Below are 22,779 nucleotides of genomic sequence, written 5' to 3'. Positions count from 1 at the left end.
TCGTCATGTGGGAAACTTTTTTTAAAATTGACTATGTACTCCAAAATAGCCAGAAAAAAAATGGATTTTGAATGCTCCCAGCACAATGACATGGTTAACACTCCAGACCATGGGTTTGCTCACTATCCTGATTTGACTCTATTTACATTTTATTGTATATAAATATAACACACAATACCCCTTAAATTTGTACAATCATATGTTAATTAAAATAATTTAAAGTTAGCAGTTATTTTTAAATTAATTTTATCAATCTCCACAAGAACACATTAAATCCAAACAGCTGCACAAAAGAGATTCATTCATTTGATAAGAGTTCTCTCTTGCCTTTTACTAGAGTTTTTGCCTATGGCCAGTATCTTAGAGCAAGGGAGTTACTTGCTAGGGAGTCAAGGGAGGAACAAAGGAACAAATGAATGAGACCATCTCCCTTTTCCACCCTTGCAGTTACCAATGCCTGCCTTCCTGCTGGGTTGTCTGCCCTGAACTCTACTCACTGACACGTAGAGTCATAGACTGGTCAGCCAAGCCTAGTCATGCCTTCCAGCATTGCGCTATCCTGTTCAGCAACACGCAGGTTAGTTGGATTCACTGCAAGCAGCAAAGTGCCCTGGGTGTTCACTAGCAAACTGGTATAGAGTTCACAAATGCAAGAAGGCCCTAGGGTTGGGATGAGCTGTTTGATGAGAAGTCAGTGAACAGCTAACAGGGAAACATGCAGGAGACAAGGGAACGAGACCCATTTGGGCTAGGACAGGGAGGAGTTTCAAGCCTTTGTCCAAGGCCTAGTATGGGCAAGATGCCCAATTTTCTGAGGCTATTTATTTTTTGATCTCCAACATACATGAATCTCCAGAGTCCTGTTTTCTAAGGATTTCTTTTTGGAGAGGGGGCAGGGGAACCTGCAGGTGTCCACAAAGGTCAGAATAGGTCATCAGGTCCCTGGAGCTGGAGTTACAGGTGGTTAGTGAGCTGAACTCAGGTCTTCTGGAAGAGCAGCAAATTCTTTTAACTGCTGGGCCATCTTTCCAGTCCTTAAAAAAAAGAAGTCTTAATTTTTCTCAAACTCAGTTTCATGGGGTCCTTGTACATATTGTTGCGTCCACGCTTAATCCATGTAAAACTATCACTAAAGTAATTTGGTTTTTATTACTAGAACACGGAAGTCTTTAAAGCTGAATTGTCATTCTTTCTAGAGTTCACTTGCAAATGGTCGGTGGCAAGGGAAACTTGGGTAGAGCTAACCACGGCAAAAATGTAAGTGATAAATCTACATCGGAAGCAGCCAGATGTTTATGGCACGGTGACCTGCCTGTAAGCTTGACGTCTTTCACAGTACCTAAACAAAAGGATGTAAGGGGAGGGGGGAGAAGAATAGAGTGCTATTGTCTGTGCCTGGGCAGGAGTGTGCTTGTGGTCTCCAAACCTCTTCTGGAGACACAGAAGGAGAACACCACGCCCTGCTGTCTATGGTCTCTAAGCGTTCCTTGACAGTCAGTCATAGTAAGATGGAGGGGAGTTCGCAAGTCTTTGAGTCCAGTCTGGGCACAGGAGATGGTAGAGAGACCTTGAGAGGAATCAAGTCATCCCTAGGCCACTGGACCACGCCTCCTACTGTCCAGATCCCAGCCAATCAATGTGGGCACGCCCACCTCCCTGTTACATATGTATGACCCTGACTGGCCTTCTGGCTTCTTTTCTGTCCCTGACACCAGATGCAGGCAGGCATTTGCTCCTGCTTCTGAGGGAGGAGAGCATATTAGCTCTACAGGCCCCTTTCGGAAAGCTCATTTGAAACAGACCCCTGCCTGCAGGCTCCCAGCCTCCCAGCTCCTTCACTATCCTCAGGGACCACTGGCAGCAAACCAGGCCTCATGAAAACTTCAAAGGCATCCCAGCGCTACAGAAGCATCCGGAGAAACGCCAGTCAGTGCTACCTCTACCAGGACTCCCTGCTGCTTGGGTAAGTGCCCTGCTGGATTTTTTCCGAAATGAATGCCTAAACTTACTTCTCTGGGGTCACATGGGAGCTGGGGTGTCGAGCACAGCAATGCTCCCCCAGAGGGAGAAGCAGCAAGCTGCTGTTTCTTGATTCGGCCCTCACTTTGTTGCCAGCCAGTGGGGCTCACACCAAAAGCCCACACATGGGTTTTTTTTTTCCAGCTTGTCCCTGTTTCCTCAGTGCTAGTGTCAGAAGAGAGCAGACAAGACACCTGTCACCTCAGATAAATCAGGTGTTCCTGGAAAAGGTCTCTGATAACTTAGAAGTGGGAGAGGGTGGGAACGGAATGTGTTCGTTTTTTATTAGGAATGGGTTTTTGTTGTTGTTGTTGTTAAATACTGGAACCTCCACTAACTCTGGAGAAATTTTTCCTTCAAACAGATAAAAGACATCTCAATTAGAGCTAAAGGAAGTGTTTTCTCTTGCCAAAGCCATAGGTTATTCATCTCCACTTAAAAAAGTATTGAGTTGCATATTAAATATTACTAGGGGGGAAGGCCCTGTTACTGTGAAAAAGTGTTCTTCTACGTGGTAGCTATGTCCCGAGGAGTCTGCCCCGTGCATCACTTAACTCAATCTTTCTTTGCAAAAACCACTCACCTAACTCCCTTGTCTTGGCTTTAAAATGAACACAGGTGAACAGAGAGGTGTCTCTAGGTGATACATCTCTGTGGGAGAAGGAGGCAGTCTGCCTCCAAACCTTGCTGGTCACCTGGGTGAGCCTACAAATAAGACTGCGTCCCCTATCAAAACCGTTGCTCCTCTAGCATGGGCTCAAATGTGGGAAACCCTCCTCTCCTCTCTCCTTTGGTGCCTCTTGCCTTGAAAATCACTCTATTTTGCCTTGGAAATCACTCTTTTTTGCTGACCACTGAAGTTCCACAAATGAGTTTTTATGGACTCCTGAGTCTCTGCACACACACACACACACACACACACACACACATCATACAGTTGACCCTAGGAAAGTCAGATGCAGAAAATACCCAAGAAAGATGCTCTTTGCTGGAAGCAATTCTATAATCAGATTTCCTCCACGATGCCCCGATTCCATTCAGTAACTCGGATGACAGCTTTAATGCTGATGAAACGGGGGACAGCAATGATCCGGAGCAAATCTTCCAGAATATACAGTTCCAGAAAGATCTCATGGCCAACATCCGTTGCAGACCCTGGACCATGGGACAGAAGCTGCGAGCGCTGAGGTAAGGGCCTCCACGGCAATCATTAATAAGTGTGAATATGCTTTATGATAAACAATCCCATCCTGCCCATGGTACCTGGGGGAAGAGGGATGCTGATACCGTGACCATATTGCATCTGACTCAGAGAAGTCCCAAAGATACTGGAAGGGACCATCTAATCACATAGCTGCTACAGTGCCTGTGTGTGTGTGGTATGTGTGTGTGTGTGTGTGTGTGTGTGTGTGTGTGTGTGTGTGTGTGTGTGTGTTGAAGTTTCTAATCTCTTTTCTAAACACTAGATTTTCATATTGTCTTCTCAACTCTCAGAAGACAGGGTGAGAGCCAGAATCAAAGAGGCATCCTCTTCACCTTCCGCTTTTGTCTCTCCTGGGAAAGAAGTCTCTTCAGTGGCCGACCAGGTTATTAGGATATATTTTGATTCTATTAGAGAATCTGTCGCCCTCATAGTTAAGTGCTTAGACTTTTTTATTGATTTTTATTGAGTTCTACATTTTTCTCTGCTCCCCTCCCAGCCTCTCCCCTTCAATCCTCCCTCAAGGTCCCCATGCTCCCAATTTACTCAGGAGATCTTGTCTTTTTCTACTTCCCATGTAGATTCTTAGACTTTTAGGACAGTTTCCCTCCCTGAATTCAAACACTGCCCCTTTCCCTCTCTACCTGTTTGACATTGGACAAGTTTCCTAATTTCTCTAGGTACAGGGTCCTCTCTTTAAAGCTGAAGAGGCGTAGGCTATGATTCCTACCTCTTGTAACAGTGTTGCTGAAAATGGCAACAGTCAAGCCCTCAGAGTGCTGTCAAAAACAGCAGCAGAGCCAGACACTGTGGGAGATGAACTCAGTCTCCCCTACCCTCTGCCTCCTCTCATCTCTGTGACCCTAGGGATGGGATCCAAGGCTCCACACCTAATCGTCCATACTCAACCACTGAATGACGTCCCAGGCCCCAAGCAGTTTTAATATTCATTCAGCTTCATCCTTTTGTCCACTCAAGTTTGAACTCCTGAGGTTTGAGCTTACTGAACATGAGATGCGCTAAGCACTGTGGGTGTTAGTTATGTGTTCAATGTGCATGTAATACGTATGGAATATGTAATATGCATGCCTAAGAAGGGGGCGATTGTCACAGATCCCATAAGGGGAGTTAGCGGCATGGTCTTCACGACTGATGTTACTGAGCTGTGATGGTGGACATTACTTTTAAAGGATAAATGTCCTGTGCATCTGTCCCTAGACCCGCTGTTTAGCCACCTCCTGTGGACCCAGAACCACGGTCACATTGTGCTCTCCGGGGTGATTTGCTAGATGCCGGTGTTCATTCCTTTCCCGTCACACCTCCTATCTATCAGGCTGGGGCATCTTCCTATCGAATCATCCTTTCCTGGGACTTGACTCCCAGTCTGACCAACACTCCTCTCTAGTTAAAGACATCTACACTCTCGGAAGGCTAGCATGGGTCCTCCTATGCCCACGTGTCTGATGAGAAAGACTAATTGAGAATGATTGAGAAAGCAGCCTGAGCAAATACCCACACACACTTCCTTAGCCCTCCTTCCCCCCTGCCCTCGCCCTGTGCCCCAACTCCCACTTCTACTCCCCATCCCTGCCCCCCAACTCCTGCCATGTGTGTTGAGGTCAGCTTTAAATTAGACCCTCTGGGCAAAATAGAAGAGATTCCTTGAGAGTACTGAGGGTGGGTGGGGACAGGAAGTTGAGCAGATCAGGTTGGGGGTGGAGCAATGGAGGAGGGGGGGAGAGCCCTGAAGGAGACTACTGGAAAGGGGGACCATCCCAGGGTCAGGTAAAAACCTGGCACAAGAGACTCTCCCTGAAATCTACGAGGAAGAGCCCAGTTTAGACTCCTAGCAAAAGCAGATACATAGCCTGATCTGGCTGTCTCCCGTTACCAGATTGGTGCCTAGCCCAATGAACATGCAGCAACTGATGGAAACAGATACAGACCCACAGCCAAAGATTAGGCCAAGTTTGTGAAATCCTGTAGGAGGAGGAAGGGTTATAGGACCCAGGGGAGTCAAGGACCCCACAAGAACACTCGCAGAATCAACCTGGGCTCATAGGGGCTCACGGAGACTGAACAGACAACCAGGGAACATGTATAGAACTGACTTAGGCCCTCTGCAAATATGTTACAGCTCTGTAGCTTAGTCCTCTTATGGGACTCCTAAGAGTGGGAACAGGAGCTGTCTCTGACTCTCTTCAAGTGTTTGGGACCCTATTCCTCATACTGAGTTGCCTTGTCCGGTCTTGATACATGGGGAGGTGCTTAGTCTTACTGCAACTTGATACACCTTGCTTTGTAGGTACTCACGGGAGACCTGCCTTTCCTAAACAGAAGCTGAGAAAGAGTGGATTGGGGGTTGAGAACAGAGGGAGGCTGAGGGGAGGGACTGGGATGAGCAGAGTTGCGGGGAACTGTGGCTGGGATATCAAATACATAAATAAATAAATTTAAAAATAAATAAGCTAAATGCTCTCACCCCAAGTCCAGGTCTCTTGTGTGTGAACCCTAGAGATCTTATATAATCATCATTAGAGTAATTAACTTAAAACTAAGGAAGGATAAGTTTTACCAGAACTTTCAAACATCATTCAGAAATGGTAGTTTTCATCTGAGTAATGAAAAGTTAAACCGCGCGCACGTGTGTGTGTGTGTGTGTGTGTGTGTGTATGTGTGTGTGTGTGTGTGAGAGAGAGAGAGAGAGAGAGCAAGAGTTGACCTATGTATGCACTAGTAATGTCAGGGTATGAACGGCAGCCATCTTCCTCTGTCATTTTCCCCCCTATTCTTTGAGATAGAGTCTCTCATGCAACAACCTGGAGCTCGCTCTTCCAGCTAGATCAACCAGCCATTGAGTTCTAGGTACCCTGTCTCCTCTTCCACCCACCTGGCGCTAGGCTTAAAAATATAAGCTGCTGGACCCAGCTTTTACCCGGGGTTGGGTGTCCAACTTAAGTTTTTCTCGTGCTAACGTGGTAAGCATTGTGGTGATCTGAAAGTTCCCCCAAAGGGAGTGGCACTGCTAGGAGGCGTGGCCTTGCTGGAGGAAGTACGTCACTGTGGGGGCGGGCTTTGAGGTCTTTTTTTTTTTTTTTTTTTTTTTTTTTGCTTAAGCTCCCTTAGTGCAACTGTCAGTTGACTTCCTGTTGTCTGCAAGTTGGGGAACTCTCAGCTCCAGCCCCACATCTGCCTGCATGCTGCCATTCTCACCCCCGTAACGATAATGGACTGAACCTCAGAAAGTGTTAAGTCAGTCACCCCAATTAAATGTCTTCTTTACAAGAGTTATCATGGTCATGGTGTCTCTTCATAGCAATAAAATCCCTAACGAAAGCCGATTAGATGTGGCACACGCCCTTAATCCCAGCACGAGGGAGGCAGAGGCAGGTGGATCTCTGTGAGTTCGAGGCCAGCCTCATTTACAGAGCAAGTGCCAGGACAGGCTCCAAAGCTGCCCAGAGAAACCCTGTCTTGAAAAACAAAACAAAACAAGACAAAAAAAAAGAAAACAAAAAACAAACAAACAAAAAACCCTAAGTAAGCCTAAGTAAAAGCAATTCACTCCCTTGAAGCATCTCCCCAGCCCAGATTTAACCAATTTTAAATATTGAGACCAGAACAGAACAGATGCTTACCATCCTTTCAGATAACTTCAGGAATAACTCACAGACCTGGGTGGCTGGTGAATTCAGTCATGCTGCCTGACGCACCAGAGCTGCCGACAATGTCAGCCACAGGCCGCCCCTCAGGCTGACAGCCAGGCTCCCCTGTGACCCGCATCTCTTGCCCTTCACCTTGAAAAGCTACTGAAGTACCACTGAGGACTGAGGCTTAGCCCAGTGCCTGTGGAGGGTGCAGAAGGCCCCGAACCCTGACGGCTTAGGAATCATCAAGGAGGGACCCTTAACACCTGTGAAAAGCTCAGTGTCCGCGAAGACGCAGCGCACACTTGCTTCCCGTAACTGGGCCTGTGTTGTGTGCTGTGCTCTCTTTGGTCCCTCCACAGAGCTGTGGCGCCCTCTTCTTCATCGCTGGCTCATCTTTACTGAGAAGGGAGCCCTTCAAGGACAACCGTTTGATGCACGTCTGCATTCCACTGTCCTTGACCCAAAACAAGAGTGCAAAAAAAATACATGCAAGAAACAAAATTACAAATAAGACGAGGACATTCTTTGCTGTTTGGACTTTTGCAGTATTTTTTGCATGCGTGCTGTTTGCGTGTTTGAAAGAGGTCCCTAATGTGATGGTCATAGTATTGGCTAGGGCATCAACTTTCGTTATTTCTGTACCTGTTGTTTTGATCACAGTAGAGCCAGTGTGGTAGGCTACAATAATGAGGGCATTATTCCACCTGAAGACAGGAGGCAGAGAAAATTCAAGGTCATCCTTAGCTGTATAGCAAGTTCAAGGCCAGCCTGAGCCATGCGTGAAATCCAAACTCAACAAAAACAAAGTATAATTGAAGGTATTGCGATTAGTGAGAAGGAAGTCTAAATTGCAGGATTTGGTGAAGTAACGATTTGGGGAAGTCACCTTGTTTGTGGAAACAGAAACTGACTTGCCCCTTGTGCTCCCAAAGGATTTGTATCCAGTGGGTGTTATTAGGACAGTTTGGGGAAGCACCCACAGGAATGTCCTATTAAATAAACCTGTCACACCCACGAACTAACTGACTGAGAGTACTGAGCTCTCAATCACTGAGCTCTTGAACACTGAGTGTAACTCCTCAGTGGTCTGTGTCTGATGTTGCTGGTCTTTGGGTGTGCTTGAGTATCTCTGCCATGGGGTGATATAACATTAGGTTATTTGAACAGTGTGCTTCTCTAAGAGCCTCTGACATCAGCCCAGCTCATGATACTAGCATACTAACACTCATGATCCAACCCTGTTATTCATTCAGTTATTATTTTAAGCATAACTATTGCAATGAATTCAGCCTACTGTGTGCATATACATGTGCATACTTGTGTGTGTGTGTGTGTGTGTGTGTGTGTGTGTGTGTGAAAGAGAGAGAGAGAGAGAGAGAGGTGGGGAGGGAAGGAGGAAGAGAGAGGGAGGGAGGGAGAGAGAGCAGGTACTTATCTGTGTACATACTGTGGAAGCTACAGCCTCTGGTGCCATGCCTCAAGACTCACCATTATCTTATGAGACAAGTGTCTCACTTGTATAAAATCAGCCTCACCAAACAGACTAGGTTGGCTTGCCTGTTTCCAGTACTGAAATTCCAAGTGGTCACTATCACACCTGGATTTTTATGTGGATTTAGGAAACTAAACTCATGTTTTCATTCCTGTAAAGAGAGCATTTTTTTTGACTAAATAAAATTTTCCAAATTCCAAATTCTGTCCATTTTTAAGAATCAAGAATTTTTCAGGTGTGGTGACACACGCCTTTAATCCCAGCACTGGGGAGGCAGAGGCAGGTGGATCTCTGTGTTTGAGGCCAGCTTGGTCTACAGAATGAGTTCCGGGATAGCCAGGGCTACACAGAGAAACCCTGTCTTGAAGAAAAAACAAAAAGGCTGATATGTTTAAGTGGAAATCTCTGATTGATTCAATATAGTGATCAGTAAGTCATTTGTCAAAGCTGGGTCAGGTTCATGGCCGTGTAAACACAACATTGCTACACTCATTATCTTGACAGTGTCCCTTTCTTGAAGCAGGCTTCTTGAAGTAAAGTATGGCTTTCACTACTAAAAAGTGACTAAAAGGGGCTGGAGAGATGGTGGTTTTACTGAGAACTGGGGTCAATTCCCAGGACATACAATAGCCCCTTGCAATGGTCTATAACTTCAGTCCCAGGGATTCTAGCTCCCTGGCCTCCACTGGTACTACACTCATGGGGAACGCACACATACATGCAGAAAAACACTCATAGACATAAAAAAAAATCTCAAGAAACGCAATAAAAAGAAACACCTGGAAGAGAGGCAAGCTGTCAAGTGGAGGAACTGAGGTATATTGGGCACTCTAGGGATACCCAAAGTCTATGATCCCCAGTCAGATACCAGCTGAGAAACACTTGGAGAAATTCAATCATAACTAACTGGTGTGAATTCACTATTTCCAATTAGTTCATCCACAAAAATGTTATGACAGTTGTGAGATTTGTGTGTGTGTGTGTGTGTGTGTGTGTGTGTGTGTATGCATGCATACATGTGTGCTCAAGCACACCTGCATGATTTTATGTATACCATGATGTGTGTACAGGTGTCTTAGGAGTCAAAGAGGGCATCCAACCCCCTGGAACTGGAATGGTAAGTGGCTATAAACAACCACATAAGTTCTGGGTACAGAACTCAGGTCTTTGGAAAGAGCAATAAGCTTCTCCGACCTTCTCCAAACCCTTAAAATAGTTTAGAAGGCATTTTCTTGTTAGCAAAGTCAGAAAATGAAATATTGTAATTCTACTCCTGTATCAGTTGGTGTTTTTTTTTTCTCCTGCTCTGCCTTCACATATTTTGAAAGCTGGTGAACGTGGGAAAGTTGTGGTAACTTCTATGTTTTTCTTCTCTCAGACGAGCAAAAGAGATTGTGCTGAAGTTTGAAGGGAGGTTGACTAGGACGCGAGGCTACCAAGCAGCGGGAGCAGAGGTAAAGAGCCCACATGAGGCACAGCCGGCCTCATTTGCTACTGTCTCCAGAACCCAGAAGTTTTTGTCCCACCTGGTCCCACAGCTGTTCAGTCCCAAAGAAACACACAGAGACTTATATTAATTGCAAACTGTTTGGCCTATTAGCTCAGGCTTATTATTAACTAGCTCCTACAACTTAAATTAACCCATAAGTCTTGTCTGAGTTTAGCCACATCACTTGGTACTTTTTCTCAATAAGGCATTCTCATCTTGCTTCCTCTGCACCTAGCTTATGACAGATTCTCTGTCTTTCCTCTTCCCAGAATTCTCCTGATCTGGTTGCCCCACCTATACTTCCTGCCTGGCTACTGGCCAATCAGCATTTAATTAAGCTAATATGAGTGACAAATCTTTACAGTATACCAAAGCATTGTCCCACAGCAAGAAGCACTGTTGTCCGAGTCACCACACATAGGCTAGGAGCACCCAGCATTAATAACTGCAGAATAGGGGACAAGACTGCAAGTTTGAACTCTGCCAAGCCTGGATCTTAGCCAGTTATCAGCTGTATAATATGGGTAAGCCTGGTTCATTTTTGTAAGAACTGTCTACGACCCTTCCTGACTCAACCCCATACATATAAGTTGATCTTGCTTCTTCTCTATATTTGCTATATCATTATATAATTGAAATCTTCAGACAGTTAAAAAGAAAAAGGGCTAGGTGCCACTCACCGACCTCTACTGCTCCTTGTACAAATGAGCCAATGGCTGCCCAAGAAAAGAAAAGAACTTCCCGGAGCTCATGATGAGACAGATGTACAGGGAGAACTAGAGCCAAAGCTCTGGCTTCTGCCCTGTGCTTCTTTGGTGTTAGGACTTTAAACCAGTGCAGATACCCGATGTTTAGTAAGTCCAGGCCTTTGCTGAAGGATGCTTGAGCAGCCCTGCCTCTGGAGACCATAGGGGCAGGAGGGGTCAGAAAGTTTGTTGTATTTCTGGTCTCTAGATATGAGGCAGGTATGCAAAATGAAGATGATGCCAGGCAGACATAAGAAAATTGCAAGAAAGACCAGTGACCCTAATAAGCAAAATCCAGAGACAGGGCTACCTCTTCCTGACTGCTCATATGCAGCCGGTGTGACCGCTCGTGGGAGCAGTGTCTACTTTGACTTGGCTCTCAAATCATGAGCTAAAGACAATTCCAACTTCTGATAAAACTCAGATTTCCATGTACACGCAGCCGTCTGGCCTTAGCAGATGCTTCCAGAATGACATTATCCTGTGAGTCTGTATTAGGACCGTGTGCTGCCTTACAGTTGGGAATGCGGTAATTACATTTGTGGCTCTTCCTTGTGCAATGATATCATTTGCTTCCAACACAAACCCGGGCTGTTTGTGTGTTAGAATGCTCAACCTGTCAATTTTGCTGGAGAGCAGAACTGGCATAGGCCACATCCTTCATTGTTCTCCTTTGAGAATGTAATGATTTCATACTCTTGGCAATTGTATAAGTCCGCAAGACAAAATTCCCAAGCTTATTCTTGGCAGCTTTGGCCAGGACAAAGGCCAGAAACTAGCTTGTAGGATGCAAGATGAATCTGGGGTGGAGCTCATTTTCAGGGAAGATTCTAGACTTTTGGTATTTAGCCGGGGTACAGATAGAATCATCTGGGGAGCTGGTGAATCAAACAGATTTATAGGCTCCACTCCCAGAGCTCCTAGGGGTCTATGGCTGGGTCAAATGAATATCTTGAGATGACATTCTTCACATGATTTCCCCTTTCCTCATCCTCAACCAATGAATAAGGCAGACTTTGACCCAAAAGAGTCTTAGGGCTGGGGTGTAGCTCAATTAATAGCGTGGTTGCCTAGCCTGTGAAAAGCCCTGATGTCAATTAGCATTACAGTAACTGGATGTAGTGAGGGCCTCACACTTGTGAGGTAGAGACAGAAGGATCAAAGTTCAAGGTTATACTTAGGTATATTGTGAATTTGAAGCCAACCTGGGATTCATGAGAGTCTGTCTCCAGAAAGAAATGCGGAACCCATAGCACAGAGTGCAAACTGTTATATACTGTCTGGTCAGGACACAGGGAAAATAGGGAGCCGCTTTGGTCTTGGAGATGCTAATGACTTGAGAAGCCATAATTAAGGGTTGTGTGGGTGTGTATGGGATCCTTTCCTCTACCCAGAACCCCATTACCAAGGTTACGAATGAGAGGATTCTTAACCACGGCCTCTCCTGTGTAGCTCTGGAGGAAATTCGCCCGTTTGGCCTGCAACTTTGTGGTCATCTTCATCCCCTGGGAAATGAGGATAAAGAAAATCGAGAGTAAGTATCTGCTGGAGGCGTGGAGGGGGGATGTACAGCCTTGGCCAGCACACAGCCTAAAGCATCCGGTGGGTCTTGGCCCTTACAGCGTAGAGTCAACCAGGGCACTTGTACAGCTAGAGGCCCAGCTCAAGTAGGACTCAGAGTTGGAAGACCTGGTACCTTCACCATCTCCCAGGATGGAAAAGGACACAGGCTGCGTTTCCATGCTCAGACATGGCCGCATGTTCATTCCTAGTTCGTTCAGTCAGTCAGACAGCAAACTCTGTGAAAAACTCTGAGAGAAGATGGTGACTCCCAGATAGAAACATGAAAATACATGTTTTTATAGAACACTGTAAGCGTCTAGAAAATCCAGGCTAAAAATAAATAAATCATACCCCAATCTCCTTCTCCTCCTGGCCCACATGCATAGAGGAATCAACAAACTTTAAAATGTCCCAAAATGAAGACGAGCGTGAAGCTGGAGCCGAGCTGATGATATTCTGTTGAAGAGACGGGGGAACATTCATTTAAAGTTGTAGACATTCCCAAAAATCAGTTTCCAAGTCTAATGCAATTCCACAAATCTGCTTGGTGTGTTGCTCAGCATCTTGATCACATCGTCATAAAATGCAATGTAACAGCACTCTTGCTGTGTGTGCTGCTGCTGGTGAAGGTGAAGGACGATGCTGGAGGCAGGCTTTCTGTGCTGGGAGAGTTGAACAGAGCCACTCTCGTGTTGCCTTCCCGCAGGTCACTTCGGATCTGGTGTAGCCTCCTACTTCATCTTCCTGAGGTGGTTATTCGGAATTAACATAGTGCTCACAGTGATGACGGGTGCTTTCGTTGTCATTCCCGAGGTAAGAGTTGTTCCGGGAGCCAGGAGGTGCAAGGCCTGAAAGCGAGGCAGGTGCTGCAACCTGCTGCCCTCGCTGTCATCATAGAAGCCTAGGAAGGACGTGGCAAGCTTTCTGCCAAAGGACATAGTGAATGCATTGGGCTTTGTCATGGCCCTTTAGATCTGCCATGTATCACAAAAGAAGGTTTGAGCGTAGCAGGGACCAGGGAGGGTGGCTGAAATCTGAATTTCATATCATGTTTTTTCTTTTGATTATTATTTTCCCCAACCACTTAATGTTGTAAAAAAGAAAAGAAACATTCATAGCCATATCTCTCTGGTCATACAAGAAGAGGTGACGGACTATAGTTGGCCTGGATGCTGGCTTGCCTGCCCGGTATTCCATCTAAACTCCTTCTTTATATACAGAACTGTTGGTTTCTTTGGGGCATAAGAGGTCTGGGGACCTCAACAATGTAGCCACAGAAGTTACTTCCAGTTCTTTCACATGGGTTTACACAATAACAACACAGTTCATGGCAACTGCACGGACACATGGGGATGCACCATTCCTTTCTTCCAATCCCCTAGCCTAGAAGAGCATCTTAACCCTTCCTCTTTTACCAGTTGATCGCAGGCCAGCCCTTTGGAAGCACAGCCAGCAAGAGCATCCCCCAGGAGCAGGTCATGTCTGCGCAGGATTTGGACACTGTCTGGTCCCTGGGGGTAAGGCTAACGTTGGCTACACCCAGGCCTTGCAGGAGAGCCGAAAGGGCTACAGTTCTGGGATCTGGGAATCAGAGACAACTCTTGGCTCTCTTTGCAGGGCTACCTTCAGTACTCTGTCCTGTTCTACGGGTACTATGGGAGAGAGAGGAGGATTGGGAGAGCCGGCTACCGCCTGCCCTTGGCATATTTCCTGGTGGGGATGGCAGTGTTTGCCTACAGCTTCATCATCCTCTTAAAAAAGTATGACTGTCGATTTCTCCAAGCCGTGTCTGGAGTCCGGTTAGAACATGTGTGATCTCACTCTGTCCTGTCAATAACCCTGTTAACGTCATGAGTCCCTAGCCATTTTATAGAGGAAGAGGCCAAGGCTTGAGAGTGGTTCTAATGTTAACCAGCACTTCCTGGACACTGAATACTTTGTTCAAGGCTCTGTGAAGGGTTTGGAGAGACAAACTTAGCGATCTATGTGCTGTGTGTGATTTTAGAAAATGCTAAGCTAATAAGATTCAATCAATGACATCTAGGTGGCTAAAGATATGATCAATGACATCCAGGAGGCTAGAGAGCAAAGAGCTCTCTTTGATCGGATGTTTACCTGTGACCAGGTGATGGATCATGCCATTGGTGCCTCCTAGTCATCACTGAGAGGCGGTCACCATATAAAGGGACCTCTAACAAAGTGACTTAACTCCTGCAATGCCCCCACGGTGAGCTCCACCAGCTTCACCCAGAGCCCTGTGGCAACTCAGTTTTCCTCTCTGCATGCACTGGCTCGGAAAAGTACTAGGCTACCAGGCTCCCTTCCAGGTTAGCATCCTGTGTAGAGCTAAGGGAGAGAGAGAGAGACTTGCAAGGGCATTTCAAGTGACTAAAGGCTCTCAACTTACCTTCTGGTGGCCTGAAGATCTCACCAGAACGATTTCAATCCTTTACTAGGTATTACTCGTTAAAAGCAACTCAGAGACGATGTGAGAGCAAGAAAGTAGCCAGGGAAGAAAGCCAATGCTTGTTACTGGAGAAATGGCCTAAAAGGCAGAGAGAGGGACCTCCTGTCTTTGAATATCTAAGGAATACCCTGGGCAGGAGGGACTCAGCAGTTCTTAGGGATCCCATGGGGAGGAGTTACTGTAGGCAGAAGCTACAGGAACGTGACTTGATCTCAGAGGGATGGTGACAACTTTACCATCACAGTTGCAGACATGAGGAGTCCTGGGACAAGTGTACATCAATGACTGCTGGCCACCACTGTGCTGGTGGGACTGCCTATCAGATAATTATCCATGCCATTTCATACTGGGAAAAGGATGGGCTGAGGGTCCAAGTGTGGTTAAAACGCAGCCAGTGCTCTGCTCATCAAGCAGGGATTGAGGACCTGTGTCAGAGGACAGTTTTGCCCCACATCCGGTTGTGGCACCCTGGAGAGAGTGATCCCCGGCTCCGAGACCCACTCCTGTGACTGACTGGGGCCTCTCTTGCAGAATGGCTAAGAACTCGCGCACCAGCCTGGCCAGTGCTTCCAATGAAAATTACACCTTCTGCTGGAGGGTATTTTGTGCCTGGGATTACCTCATTGGGAACCCAGAGGCCGCAGAGAGCAAAACAGCCGCCATTGTGAACAGCATTAGGGTGAGTGGAAAGACTGCAAGACAGTCTGCGCCCCCTGCTGGCCAAACCAGCTGCTCCCTTTCCTCCCAGCCCAGGGCAGCAGATCCAGGGAGGTCAACATAACCTGGAAAAGTGCCACATGAGCCTATAGGATGTAAGAAGGAAAGCTCAAAATAACTCTTAATATTTCTATATATTGTTTTGTCTTAAAATTTTGATTTGTGTATTTTTTATAATTTACATTATGTCTTCTTCTTCCTCTTCTTCCTCTTCTTCTTCTTCTTTTTCTTCTTCTTCTTTTTCTTCTTCTTCTTCTTCTTCTTCTTCTTCTTCCTCTTCTTCTTCTTCTTTTTCTTCTTCTTCTTTTTCTTCTTCTTCTTCTTCTTCTTCTTCTTCTTCTTCTTCTTCTTCTTCTTCTTCTTCTTCTTCTTCTTCTTCTTCTTCTTCTTCTTCTTCTTCTTCCTTTTGGTTTTTCAAGACAGGATTTTACTATAGTTTTGGAGCCTGTCCTGGAACTAGCTCTTATAGACCAGACTGGCCTCAAACCCACAGAGATCTGCCTGCTTCTGCCTCCCAAGTGCTGGGATTAAAGGCATGTGCCACCACGGCCCAGCTTACATGATGGAGTCTTAAAGCCTATAAATTAATAAATACTACTACATTATGTATGTAAGATTTTATCTTTAACTTAGAAATCAGTGTGATTGATATCAGTCAGAGATTTGGGACAGCTGAATGTCATAGACAACCAAAGGAAACCTCGTTCTGAGTGGAAAATATTTCTATGATCCAAAGTATCACAGCCTTTTCTCTCCACTCTTTCTTCCCAATCTCCTTTATTTTTTGCTTAATTGATCATTAGATAATTGATATTTAATTCATTGCTGTCAATAGAAACTTATAGACCAAAGTCATAGACACTGAAAATAAGAATTAAGATAATAGATCAGTGTTTGGGGGTGAATTGGTTTTGTTGATGTGGCTTTCATTTTTCTTTTTGCTTTTGGACCCAGGCTGGCTTCACACTTACCGTGTAGCCAGACACCTGAAGTGGATCCTCCTAAGGACTGGGATTACAGGTTGTGCCCAGTTGGATACATTATTCCTTGTGGTTGTAATTGGTTATGAGGCTAAGTTTCCAATGCTGTGTGTGTTTTTCCTTCCAGGAGGCCATACTGGAAGAACAAGAAAAGAAAAAACACAAAAACATGTAAGTATTAATAAACCCATTCATTAATTTTTTGCCTCATTTGGTTCAAAAAGTTATCAAGTTATCGGTATCTTATTTTCACAATTGTTAGGCTCCTCCTTCCTCTTATTGTCAGTCTCCTTAGTAACAGGACCTGTGGGAAGCTCCTTCCTTTCCCATCGTAGTCTTTAAGAGTGCTTTCTCCTTCCGCACCCGCTGCGCCTGGACAGGGTCTGACATTGACCAGCGTCCTATTCTTCCACTCACCTAACAAAACAATTATTTTCAGTGACAGTTTCTAGTCGGCCAAATGAAGGAAGACACGTGAATACTGTTAGGATTAATTTTATTTAGAAACAATTTTCTGAGTTCCTAAGATACAAGGAGCAGTCCGTTCACAACCATAGCCTTCCGAGATGGCCTCCTGGGGGCCAGGTTTGTCCTAAGACCCAGTGGAATGGAAGGGTGCTGCCATGAAGGGGTGATGGCCCTATCCTCATTAGGACAGACATGTCCACCTGCCTTGTGTCCTTGCTGATTGCATAGTCCTTCTGTTCAGGTACACATGTAGTTGCTGGCTACTGGGTATGATGGGAGCAGGGGAGTCAGAAGGAGCTGTATACAAGCAGCTAGAAGAGGTGACTTCTAGCCCTCCCTGGCATAAACCCCAGTGACCCAGATGGCTGACCCACAATCTTTGGGACCTACGCTTCCTCTCCAGTGAAATGGCAGGATGAGCCCCATCAAACCTCTCAGAGGCCAGAGAACAAGCCCACCAGAGTCGTCTACAGTCTCTGAAAACACAGACCTCAGTTTGGATTAGCATCCCTGTCAATAGGATGCAGGGTCTATGTCTTCTTCACATCCAATCCAGTGATTTAAATGACCCCGGGAATTTGAAAATGACATCCACCTTTAAGCTCATTCTAGGTCCAAGAGGTCTTACTCAACAACTCATTCCTGGGGAACCACGGAGGGACCAGTTTTCTCAAGCCCTGGTCCTCATCCATTTGTTCAGAGGAAGGCAGAGATGCAGTAGGTACTTGGGGACCAGGACAGAAGCAGAGAAAGAGGGCATTACCATTTGTATATGTGAGTGGCGTGTGTATGTGTATATAGGTTAGAGCAGGTATGAATACACATGTGTATGCGTGAATGCCAGAAGTACATTGCATGTGTCTTTCCTCAGTCCGATCTACCTTTATGGTTTGAGGCCTGAAGCTCATTTGCACAGGCTTGCTGGCCAATGAGCTTCCGGGATCTGCCTGGCTCTCAGAATCTGAACTCAGCTCCTCATGTTTCCATGACGGGCACTTTATAGCAGAGCCACCTCCCCATCCCTGAAGGACTTCTATTATAAGCGACAAACCTCGAACCAAAACCCACATACTTGGATCCTAAAACAAACATTGGATGATATCTTAAAAGTTCCAGGCGGCGGGCTTGCCGAATTTATAGCTCTGTTGATCTCTCAGGAAAGTGCAGGTAGAGGAAGCAGAGAAGCAGCTTGGGGAAGCAGGGGGAAGACTCCCATCCTGAAGTCCTACCGTCTGCATCCTGTGCTGCTTTTCCCTTCAGGGCAGTGACTGTCTGCCTGAGAATCATCGCCAACATCCTGGTGCTCCTCTCGCTGGCTGGGAGCATCTATCTCATCTACTTTGTGGTGGACCGGTCCCAGAAGCTGGAACAGTCGAAGAAGGAGCTGACGCTTTGGGAAAAGAACGAGGTACCCGGTGACCCGCAATTATATTAGCAGGTTGCGCTTCAAGGGGGTATATGACAAAATTCCTCCTCCTCTCTGCTTCTTTAGTGAATCAGACCGAAATATCTCTAGAAATGACGGTAGCCTGCTAGTTCTAGAGTTCGGACCAGGGCCTTCAGCTCCAGCAGCGTCAAGTCTAGTTAAATAACTAGGAAGATCTTCATTCAGGAACTCCTCCGGGTGCTCATACTGTCCCTCATGGTTCGGCTCTGCCCTGCTCACTTCTATTTCTTGACATCCACTCTCTAGGCATAGGCTCTGCCCACAGACCTGCGTCAGGGTCCACACCGACCCACAGTGTGCGCCTCAGATCCCTCTAGCTGTCTCATCCGACACTTGGGTAGTTTCCAGAACCAGCCACACGAACTGTTTTGGGGTATTGAACAACCCACCCCCAATTGTGTGAAGATCTCCATACGAAAACAACTACCAAGCAGGAGGTTAGGGAGAATTTCAGAATTTCTAATATTTGTTGTGACTGTTGTCCTGAACATTTGGCTCAATTTACCACCAAGATTTGAAAAACAAAAATAACTCCAAACCATCTTTTGGATTACTCTGATAAAAAAAAAAATAACTAGTATCCACTTTAAAAGCAGTTAGAAGGCATTCATCTGTCCTGTGCATGTTCCATGTGTGTTCACCCATGTGCAATCATTTCTTAGAACCTGAGATTACACCAGGTAGCCTTTCCCATGCCTCGTTGTATTTTATACCAGTTATATGGGTTAAGTAAATTTGTACCTATTTGCACATTTATAAAGTGACAAATTTTTAAAAAACATCCGCTCAGAAATTACTTCTTAAGTTAGCTCAAACGTCTTGTGGACCAGCTCAAATTCGCCTTTCTTTTGCCATCAGCCCAGACAAACAAGAGCCAGGCATGGTTCTCCAGATAATTAATCCCCCGTGTACAGAGGGATATTCAATTACGTCTCTGCCTTCCCCTTTCTGATCATAATGTTCGCAATTATTTCCATCCTCCACCCAAGGTCAGGGAGGTATAAATACAGAGAATTAGTGATTGGTACATGTGACAGAAATGCAACCGAAGCCCAGGCAGCATGCAAAAGCATCCTCATGACCTTAAAAGCGCATTCCAGAAAGGAACAAACTCAGATCTGGGGAGGTTTCTAAACAGGAGCTCGGTGTCCCTGTGAATGGTAGGTGGCCACATGGCATGGAAAACCTGCTGTGGTTGAGGGAATTGGGGCTTGAGAAAGATATTCTCTCTCTGCAGGTGAGTGTGGTGGTCTCCCTCGTCACCATGCTAGCACCATCTGCCTTTGACCTTATTGCTGCCTTAGAGATGTACCACCCCCGGACGACGCTGCGCTTCCAGTTAGCAAGGTATAGCATCCTGGCCGGAAGAGCCCCAAGGCGGCTCAGCCATCATCCACCCACAGAGGGACTGGATTCCTGCCGAGTTACGGCATGCTTCTTTTCTTCCGCGCTTAGCATAAAGCTTTCCCTAGGGACATGGCTCAAGAAAAGCTGGGGGAGAATGGGAATGAAAGAAAAGGAGTTAGGGAAGGAGAGAACAGAATGATGTGGGTGACGCAGCTGGAATTATGGGTAATGAAGAAGAGGAAGCTGAGAAAGAAGAGGAGGGACAGAGGGGAAGAGGGGGGACGTGGCAGGAAAAGCAGACACAAAGGAGCAACAAGATGATGGAATGTGTGTCTGGGTTTCTTCATTATTGAATTCCCTCTGTGGTTGGACTCTGAGTGGCAAAATAGACCCTCATTGTTTGCCAGGCGTGCTCTGCTATTAACGACCCAAGCAAAAAGTTGTACGAATGCGATGCACGGTACAGAGACAGCCAGTGGCCGCCACGGCAGATGTCAAAAGCAGATGTTGTCTGAGCTGCAACATACTGGGTGTGCAAGCAAACGTTCCAAGACTGCCTCCTCGAGAGTTAGAGCCACATCCGTGTCTAGCAAGGGCTGGCTTTCTAAAAGCCTGCTTTTCCTCCTTGGTGTTCTTCCTCCTCCACTTGAGTGATGTATTGGTAAGCAGAGAACATGGTATAGGAGGTCCCTGTCCACGCTGGCTTTTCCACACCATCTCCTGCAACACCTCGTGACACTCCGCAAACCTCAGAACACCCTGAGAAGGATTGCTTCCACTCAGGAGTCAGTAAATACCTTCTGAAACAGACATAGCAGCCAATATTTTAGATTCTACCATCTATGCATCCATCTCCAACCCAACTACAAGTTGCATGACCACGGTTGATAGGGCAAACAAAGGGCTCGGCTATCTGACAGCACTTTATTTACTGAAATAGGTGAAAGTATTTTTTTGGCTTGAAGCCTCCAGTTCCCCGACTCCTGAAATCCAACTGCCATAAAGACAGAACACCATCACCAGAGAGTCAAGGAGTTGACCAAACACCCACAGCACAGAATAGACCTGGGACAAAGCTTCGGGCCCACTCACCCTCCCATGTTCTTTTCCACTCTGCACCTCTGCAGCCCGGATAAGAAGTACCTTCCTCAGTTCCTTCCTTACCCACGGGCACTGGGGACAATCAATTCCATTATTGCATTTGGTGTAACAGCAATCCTATTACACAGATTGGCCTCGTTATTCATACTCAAAACCAGAGAAACAGAGCCACAGAGAGACATAACCCCGGACAAACGAGACATCGTTTTGGTAATAAGAGCAAGATATATTATTTCAGTCCCATTAACTCACCAAAAACCATGATACCTTTCATCCAAGATGCAGTGAGAGCCCTAGCAAAAGCCCAGGCTCTGCCAAGGAGTCAGCAGGCTCTTTTTCCATCAGCACTCATGTACCGTGGGCGGGGCTGTATCCCACACAGGCCAAGGCAAATGCTGAGGTCATCCCGGGGTGATGCATAAAGGAGTCCCTTCATAGTTTCCGAGGAAAAGCAAGCTGCAAGGGTGTCTCCTCAAGAAGCTCTCTACCTACATATGGCGTCACCTGAACCCCATACGGATGAAAGAGGCGGTGTGGATAGATGTGCGGGTCATTGCTTCCATGTGGAAATAGTCTCCTTCAGATAAAGCTGTTTCCCTATCACTGGATTTGCTTCCACGTTTGCACATCACTGACCCAGCGAAGGATCTACAGAGGCTACTTTCCTTGCCCATCTTATTCTTTCAGACTTCCCATAAGCCCCAAGGCTTCATTGTGGGCAATGCCAGGATGTGTTTCCCAAACAGTCCACTCTGGGAGAACAGACATCGTGTCGATTTGATTGGCATAGACTTCAGCAAGCAGATTTCACTCTCCGGCAGCTGCTTGCATGGTGTGACTGGAATACTGCCCCTTTGTGCTGCCGTGGAGCCCTGCCTATCTGTCCAAGGGTGGGTGCTGAGATCTACACACGCCAGGCTGACCCTTCCAGCTTCATGGACTGAACAGCTCTCAGTACTCCGCCCTTCTGTTCTCCCGTCCCTTGAACGGAGAATGGAACACAGACTTGCTGAGAACTGTGTGGACTGACGCCAGGCAATAAACCTACAGACAAAAAAGCATGGGCCAGATATTCTATCACCCCCACACACACACAAAACCCGCATTCTTTCGGCCACACTAGGGTTTCTAACGGGCTGGTCCAGGGTTGGCTGCTGTGGGATCACCTGGGGAGGATGCAGACTCCAAACCCCATCCACACCTGCTGGAGCTGGACGATTCTCATAGTCTGTGATTTGTTTTGTTTTTTACACTATCATGTGAGGGTGTGTGTGCCCACGTGCATGTGTGCATGTGTGTGTGTGTGTGTGTGTGTGTGTGTGTGTATTTCACGTGATGTGTGTGGATCTCAGAGGACAACTCTCAACCTTCTCTTTCTACTGTGTGGCTCCTGAAGATCAAAGTCAGAGGTCAGGCATGGCCACAAGTGCCTGTACCCGCTGAGCAATCATGCCTGCCCTATAATCTGTGGTTTTTCAATGACACCCAGATAACCGAAAGAAAGCCACGTCCACAACCCCTGTTGTATTATCATGAGCAGAATGACTTAGAACTCTCTGGAAGCCCCAGACTGCTGGTCCTGTGTGTGATCATCTTGTGTCTAAGAGGTCTTGTGATTTTTTCCAGGGTCCTGGTTCTGTATCTAGGCAACCTCTACAGCTTGATCATTGCCCTTCTGGACAAAGTGAACAGTATGAACATTGAGGTGAGTGTCCGAATGGGACAACACCTACCGTCACTTCTGGGTGGGACCTATCTTAGCTGCCTAGAGTGTACCCTGCCATCACTGCTCAGACTGCAGAGTCCTCTCCCCCTGCTGCCCAGACTGGACAGTCACCTGCCTACACTGGATGTTCACCCAACATCAAGGCCTAGACCGAACAGGCCCCCCTCCCCGTCGCTGTCCACACTGGACAGCCTCTTGTCATCTCTCCCCCTCAGCACCCCATGTCAGCATCTTCATCATCTTTGTCCTCTTTACGGCTGACATTATGTCTCATATGGCATATCTCAAACCATGCCACTTTTAAGACGTGGAGAAAAATTTAAAACCCACTTTCCAGATTAAAAAAAAAAAAAGTAACAGTGTTGT

At 46.4% G+C, this 22,779-nt stretch overlaps 1 protein-coding gene across 1 annotated transcript in view; it reads left to right on the top strand.

Annotated features, from left to right (window-relative positions):
• The first annotated feature begins 1,715 nt into the window (after window positions 1–1,715).
• Window positions 1,716–22,779, top strand: part of Tmc3 (transmembrane channel like 3) — a 38,033-nt gene continuing 16,969 nt past the window's right edge. The window contains exons 1-12 of the mRNA XM_087901311.1: window positions 1,716–1,963; window positions 3,061–3,207; window positions 9,741–9,816; window positions 12,050–12,131; window positions 12,867–12,973; window positions 13,579–13,677; window positions 13,778–13,920; window positions 15,159–15,306; window positions 16,452–16,495; window positions 18,053–18,200; window positions 19,477–19,586; window positions 22,314–22,392. Coding sequence (XP_087757437.1) covers window positions 1,875–1,963; window positions 3,061–3,207; window positions 9,741–9,816; window positions 12,050–12,131; window positions 12,867–12,973; window positions 13,579–13,677; window positions 13,778–13,920; window positions 15,159–15,306; window positions 16,452–16,495; window positions 18,053–18,200; window positions 19,477–19,586; window positions 22,314–22,392 — 1,272 coding nt within the window. The 5' untranslated portion in view covers window positions 1,716–1,874. The remainder of the gene's footprint in view (window positions 1,964–3,060; window positions 3,208–9,740; window positions 9,817–12,049; window positions 12,132–12,866; window positions 12,974–13,578; window positions 13,678–13,777; window positions 13,921–15,158; window positions 15,307–16,451; window positions 16,496–18,052; window positions 18,201–19,476; window positions 19,587–22,313; window positions 22,393–22,779) is intronic.

The sequence above is a fragment of the Myodes glareolus genome, chromosome 24 (assembly GCF_982192425.1).
Source record: "Myodes glareolus chromosome 24, mMyoGla1.1, whole genome shotgun sequence".
NCBI lineage: Eukaryota > Metazoa > Chordata > Mammalia > Rodentia > Cricetidae > Myodes > Myodes glareolus.
The sequence above is the reverse complement of the archived record's forward strand: the minus strand, read 5'-3'. Positions and strand labels throughout refer to the sequence as shown.